The 13,502-nt window shown below is 39.1% G+C and overlaps 1 protein-coding gene across 2 annotated transcripts in view; it reads right to left on the bottom strand.

Moving 5' to 3' along the window:
* The window catches only part of sh2d3ca (SH2 domain containing 3Ca), a 40,568-nt gene extending 38,031 nt beyond the window's left edge, over nucleotides 1-2,537 (bottom strand). For both annotated transcript variants that reach the window (XM_026339796.1, XM_026339797.1), the window contains exons 1-3: nucleotides 2,326-2,537; nucleotides 1,049-1,342; nucleotides 438-960 (exon numbers count right to left, since the gene is read on the bottom strand). In XM_026339796.1, the coding sequence (XP_026195581.1) occupies nucleotides 438-960; nucleotides 1,049-1,342; nucleotides 2,326-2,344 (836 nt within the window). In that variant the 5' untranslated portion in view covers nucleotides 2,345-2,537. The remainder of the gene's footprint in view (nucleotides 1-437; nucleotides 961-1,048; nucleotides 1,343-2,325) is intronic.
* Between the last annotated feature and the right edge of the window lie 10,965 nt (nucleotides 2,538-13,502).

The following is a 13,502-nucleotide window of genomic DNA, read 5'->3' as shown; positions in this document are numbered from 1 at the left end:
CCTCAAAATGACATATTATGAGCAGAATCTACCACTGCTTTAGTATAATGTTACCTTTACTCTTAAATAGGGACACTTAACTTCATAAGGTCTCAAACAAAGAGTAGAGAGCTCCTTCTCTTCTGGACCTGCAGAGGGCCCCTGACTATACTGTATATATCATTTTGACAGGGGTCACAATCCAAAAACAAAACCAGGTCGATCTTTGTTGAGTATCTTAAAACTATGCTTCAGTTACTTACTTGAGGAAATATAATTATTTACTGATTTTGACACAGAGGACCTCAAGCTCAGCTAGCTTCTAAAGTAAGAGGCATCCCAAGACCTTTATCATGCCAGCTGACACAGTGCTTTGCTGGTGCCCAGTAAGGTGCAGACAAAACCAATGTGAGGGAAACCATCATTAAAAAAAACAGCATCCTACCATCAGTACTCACATGTAAATGCCTTGAGAGCTTTGGTTTCCTTTATCTGCTCCTTCGCTGAGCTCTCTGCTCCCTGCCGGCTCCTCGGGTTTAGATACAGACACAGATTCGGACCTGTCCTCATGAGACTGGATCTGATCATTGCCCAGGTTGAGTGGAGGTGATGACGTCTCCTCAGGACTACAGTGTTCCTCCACTTTGGTGACAGCTTCCTTGATGCCTGTGTCTGCTTTGAGTGCACTGCCGGAGCCACCAGATGGCGGCACATCTTCACGGTGAGATGTGGTTTCAGAGGAGCTGTTTTGGATGTGTGTGATGTTGTTTCCACCTGCAGCCTCAGGCAGGGCCTTAGGACGAGTGAGTGAGTCCTGATTGAACCCAGTGTCAGCTTTAACTACAGCCTCATCCTGGTTCTCTTTAAATGAGTTGGCTTTGAGAGTCGGGGACCCACACTTTTGGTTCCCTGCAGGTCGCTGGCTTTGACTTCTGTTGATGCTCCCCTTGTCTTTACCCTTCTTATTGCTGTTGGGGCCTCCTAGACAATACAGGGCATCACAAGTAAACAAAACATGAAAGCAAGGAGGGAAAAGTTAAAGTGTTGATCATAACCTCTACTGCTTCACCTTTATCTTTAGTAGTCTTGTCCCTCTTTCTCATCAGGAGCCGAGGCAGCGTGCCTACATGGGTGTAGCTCTCACTGGAGCGGACGTAGCTGGCTGTGCGAGGACGCACGGCATCCATGTCGTCCACTGTTGTTTCCGCAACTGGAGTCAGGATTCCAGTGGTTCGATAGTCAGTGTCATGAGCAGGCTCTCTCCCTACTCCAGCTCCAGACTTTGACTGAGGGGACTTGGAGTCAGACTTTTCAGTGGAGCGTCGAAAGGAGAGGTTGGTGAGGCTGCCGAACCACTTGAAACCTTAAGAGACAAGAAGAGCGAATGGTATTATTATGATAATGATATGATTAGTGTTTTTACTGGTGTTGATGGTGAGATGTAATTTTAATCCTTTACAGTGTTGTTTTTTACAGTGATGTTCAAAAGTCTGTGTTAAACTACTTCAAAGTTGCAGGAGAAGGTTTGTTATTTGGTTACGGGTCATCTGAAAGGTGTGAGGTGCTTTTTATTATTTGAATTGCAAAGTGGGTGAAAGGATAGAGGGAGAGAAGTCAAAGAACCTACTTTAATTAAAGCTGCACAATATTTAAATGGCTTTTTTTCACAAATTCTGTTCTAATCAACCTTAATTCCAGCAACAGCAGCGGCTCCAGTGAAAAGTAGTGACAGTGACCAAGGATAGTGAAAAATAAAATATAACATTTATCAGATTTACAGAAACACAACTATGAATGAGTGTGAAAACTGTGAAGTGTGTGAATGATTTCTCTGTTCAATTAAGATATAAATCTCTTCCTTTCTGCCCGGTTGTTACAGCAAGTTGCTCTTTGCAGAGTTGTGTCATGTTTTGATCTCTACAGATGAGATGTAGAAGCAGTCAACCAAATAATCTTAGTTTTCCTGTACAGCTATCAAGTTAAATATAAATGTGTGTGTGTGTGTTGTCTTTGTGTGTTAACAAGGGTTTTTTGCATTTTGCAGCCCCTAACTTAGGATGCAACACACACACACACATTAAAGGACCTGTGTTATTAAAACAACATATACGTATATTATGTAGTGTAAATCATACTTTGCACTGAAATATCAAGTAGTGTGACTAAACAGATTAAACAAACAGGGAAACGACTCTGTGATATGAATTGTAACAGCAGCAGCAGTTAACACTGGTTAACAAAATAACTAACTAAACGTGTAAAAACATGACCGAAGTGGAGCTGCTCTACACAGACGAACACACACACACACACACACACACACACACACACACACACAGTACTCACTTAGCTTCCGTATACTCATGTTGTGGCTGTAGTCGGGTGTAATATCAACTGCAGGTGTGTCATAGATAGACCATCTGGAAGAAGAAGCAGTGAAACAAAGGAGGAGAAGCAGAAAGGGCGACTATTCTTGTTGAGGAGCAGAAACCTCAGTATGAACCACAGTTCCTCACTGTGGGTGAGATTCTGCACGCTGTTTGCATATGTGAGAGGTGAGATACTGAGAGATGAGCTGAAGCGTCAGGGGCAGGGCAGAGCATGATACTTCCTGTGTAAAGTGTAGAGAAGCAATGGTAGGAGGAAATGAAAAGTCAAGATGAGATGGTGAGGTTGACCGAGCAAGATAAAAGTATGAATAACGTGGGAGGGTGTTATCGGATCAGGATGACAAAGTGTTCACAGAAGAAGAAAAGGAGTTCAGACAGTAACTACAGTAGGGGGCATGTCAAACATTTAATAGGAAGGGACTTTTGTCCTGTTGAAATAAAAAGCTAGTTATAAACTCATCAAGCGGCAATAATAACCAGCACCTTTGATTTCTTCAATCTTCCTGACACAGTATAAACACGTGGTTAATATTTCATTAGGGCAGTGATTCTAAAGCACACTACTTGTTAGGTACACTGAGCATTTTAGAAAGACATGAATGTGGTCGGTCTGATTCAATTAGAACAATAGTTACTGTAGTAATTGGTCCATTCTTCACCCAGATACCAGTCGGAATTTGATGTCTGTGCATGTAGTTGAACCCAACACTGCATAGGTTAATTAGTGACTCTAACCTGCCCATAGGTGTGATGTCTGTCACCCCTGTGATAGACTGGCGACCTGTATCTGCATCATGCCCAATAACAACTCATGATTTACCTCTGAAAACTGTATTTATTGTTGAAAAGGAGAACTAAGAATGTGAAAGCCAGGTTGGATCTGAAGAAAAGTATAGAGATAAGTCATGAACCTTGTCACTAATCCAAACCAAACAAGCTCATCTGTGGAGGTGGTGTCGTGGCTCACAAATTTCTATTGATATTACTCATTCAGAGGTGTACAGAAACATTTTGTCTGCTGGTTTACAGAGAAATGCATCAAAACTGATTGCGAAGACTTTTATTATACCGGACAAAAATGATCCAAAATGCACTGTCGACTCAACAAAAGACTTAAGCAGAGAGAAAAAGAGATGGTTTTACACCAGCCAGTTTAGGCACCTAACTTGTTTGACCCATATACTTCACCTACTGAAGAGGAGATTGAAGGGAGAACCCCCACTGAACAAACACCTACATGAATCTGCATTTGGTGATGTCAGCAAGTCAAAGCCTTGACACGGTTATTAGCATTTGTGCAACATGGTAAGTTTTATTCTCTTAAAACTATTTGTTCAGAAAGCTCACCAGTTGCCAGATTATTGGTCAAACCCATGCCACAAATATTACTTTATCCTAGAGAATATTATTTTAGATTCTAGAAAGAAAAGTTTCAAAACATGCTGAATATTTCAGACTGAATGTTGAGCGTATGCACAAAAAATAAAAAAGTGCAAATGACAGACAAAATACATCAATATGATGGAATATTACAGCTGTGTAAAACACAAGTGTTGGGAATATATGATACTGTCAGATAGTGGGGAACTGGATGATTTTTCCAGACTTAATGGGGAAACAAGAGAAACAAGAAGAAAATAAACAATTTGAGTAGGAGGTTATTTTTATGAAGGGTGTATTTAGGGATGGTGCCATCAAAATGACAATATTTGTGTAGTGTTCATGTCTTCCTGACATATATCCCTGTCATGCAAATAACAAATGTAGCACAACCAAGTAGTTTTAATTCCCCACAATAAGCAAAACTTTATTTTTCTCTTAAAATATTTACAGTAATTCCCTAAGTTTAAGGAGCAAAATCTACAAATCACTATGTTACTTAAATTGAATTTAATTATGGGTATTCAAATCTTAAATTATGATAAAATCGAATGCATTTACTACAAAAATAGGACGCCAGAGCACTAGAAACACCCCCCAGTTTAATACGCTCCTGTATGACTCACCAACCACTATGACCTCAATAATACACAATACTATGGTAGAAATATCATCTTTCTGACAGTTTCAACAAAAACGGAGAAATTATAACCTTGTAAAAGTAGAATTAATGGCACAGCTGCCGTATTGGATTGCAGTAGATTGTATAGATGTATCTGATAAAGTGGCCACTGAATGTAAGTGAATAATGGTTTAGTTCACACTGTGTTTAACATGAGCTGTGTGCTTCTTTGGTTTTCACATCCTGTTCACGTCTGGGCGTCTATGTTCTGCAAAGATGCCTTTCATCTTCCTGTTGTTAACACCCTACCGTACCAATAAATGTCATTATGAAACTGTAAAGTGTGAAGACACAGACCAGAGCGTAATGAAACTCCAGTGCATCCAAAACACCGAAACAGCCCCGTTATTAAAAGAAAGTACCAGCCGCTGAAACTGGAGCAAATGTTATTTTAATATTTACTAGTTTTTGCTAGTCTGCATAACATAAAAGGTTTGTTTTTCCATTTCTTTCTATGTTTCCTTCCAAATATTCCCACAAGGTAATATTTTAAATTTCACTGCTCAGTTTGTTTACTCATCACGTTGTGTAGAATTAACTAAACTATAATTCACTTTCACCTCTTTAATTTTTAGTTCCTTAGTAAAAAATACATTCTCTTTAAATATTCTCTCATACACTCAGCATACAGTAATCAGTAACATACTGAGTGAACATTTTAAGAGTCACTGTGGTTTGTATACATCCTTTCTTATCACTAGTCTACAGTCACTTCCTTCCTTCAACCCCATACATACACATTCTCAGCTACCTGCATGACTGATCTAAAAAACTGTTTATGAACTGACCTTAAACACTTCATATTTCAAAATGACTCATGAAGAAGATCTCAAATAGTTTTTCATAATATTGGCCTGATGGGTCCTTTAACCCATCATACATGCTGCATTTATTCATTCTTAGTATATATCGTTCACCTCAAGGTTGAAACACAACAAAGTCCCTTTGGTGCACTCAAGCCCCTGGACATCACGGCTGATCACTACTCTCAACCAGTAAATAAAAAATAAATTGTAAATGACGCAAGAAATATTGTTTGATATAGTGCGGCGCGCACACACATGCATGCAGGCACACGCAAGTACACATACACACACACCCTGAAGTAATGGGTTTCTTTATATTTCATTTTAGATTTTATGTCCCATCCACAGTAGTAATTTACTGGAGTGTGTGTGTGTATGTGTGTGTGTGTGTGTGTGTGTGAGTGCTTTAATTTCACCTTGATGAAAAACAAGCCTTCAATAATTCAGCGCTCTCCCTCCTCGTACAATGACAAATACCAGCCACTGTGACCTGAGGCCACGCTGATACACTACAGCACGAGAGAAAGACACACAACAGTGAAACCTTGTTTATACAAAAATAGAAAAAGACTGAGGTCCCCGCTACCTTTTTTTTTTTTTTTTTTTGCTTGTTCTTTTGTTTTTCCAACCTTAACGCTGCTGTGGTCAGCTTTCCTGTGGATGATCAATGGCAAGTGTTCTCACTGTGATTCACAGTGGACGTGCTCAGTCACAGCGGTGGAGGAAGCTGTTAGAGCTTATGATGAATTAGTATGAGAATATACACACTACCTGAGGTTCAACTAATCAAGTCAGTCACAGCTGTCATATTTTGTGCCCTTGTGTACCCCAGAGACTGAAGAGTCAACAAAAGGTAACTTTTATACTCTTATTTTCTGCCTTTCCTTCCTCCAGGTCAAATCTGCACAACACTTCATCTGCTTTATGTTTGTGTTTGCTCTGTGGACATTGTAACCTTGTCTCTGTGTATAATCCTGTTGCCCAGTGTCATGACATCTGCTTTCAGTTTCAAGCAGCTCACCTGTCACTGTTTTATACTGTCCAATAAAACCAAGAGTAATGATGGTAAAAGGAAGTGAAAGTGGGGGAGGAAAAGGTCAACAGAATGTGTTGTCGTCGAGGTTTTGGGACTTTGTATTGATGTGGCCTCTATTTGTCGCAACATGAAGGAAGATGAAGGCTGAATTATTGAAGCCTTGTTTGTCATCGAGGTTAAATTAAAGCAGCACATTCATCCTGGCGTACGCTGATTCATCGTTTGCGGTACTTGTGAGGACCTTGACTTGATGTCTTGCTAGTGAATTACATGACATTTGTCATTTATTATGAACTGATTGAGCCGTCTCACACACACAGTCCTCAGGTCCCTTTAATCAGAAGCTTTAATCACCTGCAGGTTGTCCAGGAGAGGACATCCAGCTCATAGTCTTTAAACTATGGACACTGGACTCAGGTAATTTACTGAGAACTATCAAATACAGCGGTAGTCAGAAGCCACATGATGACTTATTTTATTGGTATTTGTTGACTCATATCACATTAAGTCTGAGCTGGAGAGTTATAGATTAAAAGGGGATCGTCTTTTTATTGACTTTGAAAGGCAATCATAAAATAATAAACAATTTACCACCGATAGTCACTTTCTCTGTTAACAATCTGGATCAAAATGAAAGTGAAACATACTGTACACGAATTTTTCAATATTACACAAATATTTTTTTCACCTTTTAGTTCAACAGCCTTGTTTTGCTGTTGTATTATCAATGTCTTTAAGTTTTGGCATGAACAATAAAAAATGAATGAATGAATGAGCATTGACAGTCCCTCTACACAGTCTCAGAGAGAAACGCAGAGGGACGCTTTCCAGGAATGACACTTTTCCAGACAAATACGATTGCGGATGTTAACTATTTAACTAGGTGAGACAAAGATGAAGTAATTGTAAGCTAGAGTCTGAAATACATTACATATTCTGTGATTATGTGATGCATAATAGGAGATATTTTAACAACTAATAGTTAAATGTCCCTTGTGCTATTTTTGTTTAAAATGAAAATGTCATCTTTCTAATAAAGACCCCCATTCTTTTATTCACTGAAAGGCAGATTAGCAGAGCAGAAGTGAATTTGGTCGGCATAACAGAAAGCTATAAAGAGTGATATTTAATGTCCGTTATCAGTTAAATGATAAGAGCCAATAAAAAGCACAGCGGCAGAGACAGACACATGATTACACTCAATTACCCGACAATCTGCTGCCGGCCTACTGCTATCAATTTCTGTGTCATCCCCCTTGTGGCTCAGGAGAGGAGTCAAGAGGTTTCGCTTGTGAAGATTTTAAATGGTTCTTTTTTAACGGGTCCCAGAAATGGTGATGCTAAGTGTTTTTCTCTTTCATAGACTGTCACTGACAGGACAGGATTATTGTCACAGCTTCTCTTTAAATTTGTTACTGTATCTTTTTGAAACAGAAAAGTGAATGAAAAATGCTTTTTCTTTTTGTAATATCAGTTTTCAACCACTAGAGGACTGCAGATGAATGCAAATGCGTGTGTGTGCTTGTATGACTGCAGGTGAAGAGGGAACTGCATTGGGTGTTTTAGTCGTATGTTCAAAATTATTTTTCTGCTGAGCGATTTTTTTTCACTCTTTCATTTGTCATCAGTTTGAAAGAGGTTAGTTCTGTTGCAAATTTCCTGCCCTACGGGATTTTACGTGCTTGTGGGGACTGCAAGGCTCGCCTTTCTGTTTTTGAGGGTTACCAGAGTTTTGCATCTCATGGTGAATCCTCTGAGGTTGTGGTCTTTTCTTGAAGTTTTCATGCATCCCGGAGAGCAGTCATCACTTGCATAAGGAAAATAAAAACCTTCATGACACTATAACTGATTATCCAAAAGACTTGTGTTCTTCTTTTCTTTTCTTTTTTTTTTACTACCAACTACAATACAGCTGCCCACGATGTGTTTAGTAGACAAGTTGCTGTGTTATAATCACTATATTTCACACATAGTTCTTCGGAGATTAAGTAGAGCAGAGGTTTGGCCCTTTAATGTAGTATCCATTATTTTATTTCAGATTGAACATGATGAAGCACAGAGCCTGAAGAACAAAATGGATGAGTCATCAGTGCTGCAGAGCATCCACAATATCAATACTGTTCACACATTAGTACCTTATGTTGTTAGTACCAGAACATTAAGCAAACAAATTAAATAATGTATGAAATTGTAAAATGCAACTATAGTGACAGAGATTGACACTACAGCACTTCAGAGGGATTTTTCTGATTACTGAGCTTGGAACATTTTTAAAACAGATGGTTCCCTGGCTGAGTGGAACCAGAGGCAGGTCGTGTTCCTTGACCTTATCTAGTGACACCCTGACTGTTCTGGATGATGGAAGATTATCACATCTGTCAAAACCTTGAAAGACAAAAGAATAATCTGAATCAAATTCGGGGCATGTCTGTGTCATTGTAGTTTAAATCCCCACTTGATCAGCTGGGGCAGTACAAACTAATTTCCACGGTTTTTGATGGAGTCACAGAGAGTTTCACTAAATCAAAGACTGATCAGACCTCCCAAAGCTGTTAGCACAAAGACAGCTAGACACAAGAGTGTGTTGTCTCTGTTAGCATGGTCACTGTGGATAATGGTGATCAGCACCACGGACAGTGGTTCACAGAAAAGAATCATACAGGAAACCTTGAAAACTGAGAAAAAAAATTCAACGTACTGTACGAAATGTAATAGCTGGCAGATTGTGGATGTTTCATTTACTCTACTTTACTCCCCATTGTATTGTGTGGAAACCACTTAAGCTACATGCGCACCAATATATATAAAATGACCTTGAATGTCCTTCCCCACAGCTGACTGACGAGGTGAACCAGACAGGGCAAGATTGAGGGAGATGGGGGAGGTGCTAAGTCATCAATTATTTATGCATGAAATCTCATAAGAGTTTAGAGAGACAGAGCGTCCCTGTTTGCTGCAGTGTCACAGCATCAGTTCACTGAAAAACTAAATTGAGGCATGTGTCCATTGGTATTCAAATACGTCTCCAACAACTGGAGCTTTAGTTTTATTCTAAGTTGGATTTGAATACGATTATTGTATTTACAGTACCCTGCATCTCCTCTTACTGTCAGCTTAGAGCTGCAGGTTGTGTTCATGAGTGGCAGTTCCTTCTTTATTGTCATGTCTTGAGCTGCTTTCCACCACTGGGATTGATTCCAGTTGAACCTTGTGTATCTCCATGTTACAGTAAAAATGAGTTAATTTGTGTTTTTGTGTTTGCTGTATTTTTTTTCATCAGTAGAAGTCTTGCAAGTCATTCACAGAAATTCACAAACCTGTGCACTGAAGCACACAACACATAGGGAATGATCTGTTAGACAAGCAGGCATCCTCTTTGTTTCTTAAGTGTTCTTATTTTCGATATTTGCATACTTATTTGGTTTGTGGTGTGGGCTGAGCAGCTTTCCAGTCCCTCATTAAAAGTGTTTTTTTTATGTCTACTCATGTGAACGTGCCGACAGCTCAAGTGGTGTCCATACAAAGACTAAATGAATCCCCTTTTTTCTAAAGCACCAATAAATAGTCTTGTAATTGGCTCCATTTTCTCTGTTCTCCTGCCCTGTTTCTGTGATTAGATCTTCTGTCACACACACACAGCTCTGTGAAATGACGGAAAGATGAATATAAGCAGTTATTCTCAGCCTTTTAAACTTCAACCAACCAGGAACCTTGAGAAGAAAACAGCAGCCATGTTGTTAGTAGTATTACTACCTGTGTGCCGTGTTGTTTTTCTTAGGACAAACCACCTGTTGGTTATAATGTTGCGGTGAACAGTGTAAACCATGATTTACAGAACATTATTCGTGTACACACTGATCATTAAGGAAAACTCCCAATTTCTGCTTCAGCTGAGGCAGCGTGCATGAAAGAGAAAGAACTAAAGAAATCGTTTGGTTTAGATCAAGTACGTAGATCTGTGTTGGAGAGAATGGAGAATGGAGATTTCTAGACAAATGCTGATTCAACAGTATGTCTGTATACAGTAATTACAAACAGTATGTGTGCTCGACTGCCAAGTTTTGTAGCATTATTATTGGGTTCTACGAACCCCAGGGTGAGTGGTTCAATTCCCGGTTCCTCCTGGCTACTTGCTGAGTTGTCCTTGGACAAGACGCCGAAACCCCGTAGTAGCACCAACATACTGTCTGGCAGCTGTCCAACTGCAATTTTCCCAAGGGGATCAATGCACAGGGTCAGTTGACCCACATCACACCCACTGGTGTGTTGTTTATGCAGATTTTAGTCTAGTCCACACTGAAGTGAATCCACAGAATACTTTTGGAAGGAAATAGTGAAATGTATGTGGGTTATCCTGAGTCATCATTAAGACACTTACTCCGCAGAAACATTTTGCTGTGACATTTTAAAGGTTTTAATGCCTTGAGCACCACAAATAAAATTACATCCAAAACCTGTGCATAAAGCTTTCTTTTTTGCTAAAGGTAGGTGAGTTGTCATAGTTCTGATAATCACAAGGTGACACGCAAGAAAATACACTGAACTCTTCACCATCATCTGCCTCACTATTGATGAAATCATTGCAACAAACTTCAAAGTAAGTCAAAAGGCTGTCCAGAAACAAATACTTCATTAGTCACACAGTCAAAGGGAGATGAAAGGTGCATGTTCCTTTCTAAAAAAAAAAAAAAAAAAAAGTAGCTAGCAATGGAGCTAATGATCTTTTTTTCATTAGTGAAAACTACTCCACTAATTGAAAGTTCAGATAGTTTACTCTTTGTGTGAAAAGTGAACCTGTACTGAGTTTGAAAGGGATCATAGTGGTGCTGCAGTTGTAATCTTCAGTGACCTTTGGAGTTATGGAAATTGCAGCAGGACGTATGACAGAGAGAAGCTGACAGAGCTGTTCAGCTACTCTGTTTCTCACATGGGCTCAGAGGCTCAGAGTCTGAGTCAGACAGATCAACTGAGAGAGTTTGGGGATTGCAGGCTGTTTTAGTGTACGTGGATATAGTCACATCACAGTGTTGCAGTGAATCCAGCGTCGTAATTGGACATTTCTTTAGAAAGCCCTATCATGAGGACTCCCATCAAGTTTTCAGTGAGCAAAGTGGGTCGAAGCATTACCTGAATATGAATGAATGAGAGCGTTCAGTAATGCTTCAGATCAAAGCTCACAGCCTTTGTAAAATAGTTAAGAATAGGTACAGTATAAAGGGTAAAAAGCTGACGCATACATTTCATTCTTGATTTGTTTTAATAATCAAGTTTATATATAGTAGGTTACATTCTGGCTTGGCAATGTCAATGACATTTATGTCAAAGAAATGTTGCCACCTAGTGTTGTTTTCTGGGTATGAGGATGCTAGTGAAGTCAGGCGAGCACATTTCTTATTGAGTACAGTGTCAATTTTTTACCTTTATCTAGAGACATTTTTGTTCAGAGACACAGAATCTTGTATTGACTAACATTTTCTTTTTAATGGGTCATTGTTTTGTTGTTGTTGTTGTTGTTGTTGTTGTTTTATTGTCAGATGGATCATATATATAGAACCTTAGAACTGCATTACTGTTACCAACTACTTCATCATCATTAATAAAAAAAAACACACTATTTTGTTGCTATAGCCATGAATTAACACCTGATTGTTCCCACACAACTCCATGGCTAAATTGTTTATTCAAGTACATTGCAGTTGAATACTTTATTACATGGTACTTTTATAGTAGAGTAGTCATGATTTTAAAATAATTATATAATCTTTTGTTCAAGATAAAAATATTAATGCACCCCTTAATTCAAAAATAGGGTGTCAGTGATGTGAAACTGAAAATTACTGAGTAATTTCTAAAAAGTGAACAAAATAGCAAATAAAAGCAATGATAATCTTAAACACAAAGCTGTTTACCATCAACACTCTTCTTTCTACCTGTACTCACACCTTTTCCTGGTATTGCGCCCACACATAGTTACAGTTTTTAGGTGCAATCTAAAATATCTACTTCATCTAATGGCCATTTTTCTACTATCATACATAATGGAAGGAGTTTTTCCAACTGAATGAGGTAAGTTCAAGCCCTGCAGTTTAAAGCCTTCAGGGGTGTGCAATCAAGCTGATGAGTATCTCCACTGAAGCTCATTCTCACAGTACCACAGCCTCTCCTCTGTGGCTTCCCCTTTCTCTTTGTCTCCTCACAATGTAATGCTCTGAGAAATGTTAAAAACAACTATAGTGTCAGGAAAGAAAATGCCATGAACTCAGCTGAGCAGCACGCCCATGAGGGCGCTGCACAACAGAAACAGTTCTTTTCAAAGATAAGTCCAACGAGCATCCTCACAGAGCGCTGTGATTTGATTTGATCAAAGCTCAAAGACGCTAGCGTTCCATCTTGCCCTGGATGTCCCTGAAAAGATATGTTAAAATGTTTAAAATGTCATATTAAATCACAAGGGTTGGTCTTTTTTCAGTTGTAATCCACTGTTTACCATTTTGCTAACTTGTTGTGTATGTTGCACAAACTCCATCCATAGATTCTTGCTTTCCTAACTGGAGGAACAGTCGGGCTGACTTCTCTGGTGTGACTCATGAGTGTCAGCTTATATCCTGCTGAAACTAAGTTTTGAAAAAAGGCTGTTGAACAATCACAGTAAGAAGTAGGGCATGGTTAACAGAAACACGTATATATTTAGATTTATAAATACATCATCTATGCTGCTGCCCTTGTCTTAACCTCTCATCATGGTTTGCTGGAAGTAAAGAAAAGTTTCTTAAGTTTCTTTCACTTCAGCTCCTATGTTAGATCCACCCCGACTAAAACAGAGCATCTGCTACACTGGATGCCTGCTCTAATGACGTCCCAGCTGCCTGCCTGCTAAACTGTGTGTAGTGCTCTGACAAGTGACTCGATTCATTACTTGATTTCCCTGCTCATGGAAAAATGAGTTCATTTGCAAATGTACTCAGCATGAACAAAGTCCTATACTTTTTGAGTATGGAGCTTTATGCTGCAGAATCTTTCAATGTGCACAATTTGACACATCATAACAATGTTGTAGTGATAAAAAAAACCCACAAAAACACAGAGGTATAAAGGTTTTTGAGAAAGTATCTGCCTTCCAATCAGTCAGAGAATTGTTCTTATTCCAGAAGAACTTTTGATTTGGTGTGTGCCTTTACCACTGATACATCTAGACTCCAATAAGATGAATCCTGCCATTATCCTGGCAC

The sequence above is a fragment of the Anabas testudineus genome, chromosome 22 (genome assembly GCF_900324465.2).
Source record: "Anabas testudineus chromosome 22, fAnaTes1.2, whole genome shotgun sequence".
In the NCBI taxonomy this organism is placed as follows: domain Eukaryota; kingdom Metazoa; phylum Chordata; class Actinopteri; order Anabantiformes; family Anabantidae; genus Anabas; species Anabas testudineus.
This window is presented reverse-complemented; position numbering and strand designations above follow the sequence as displayed.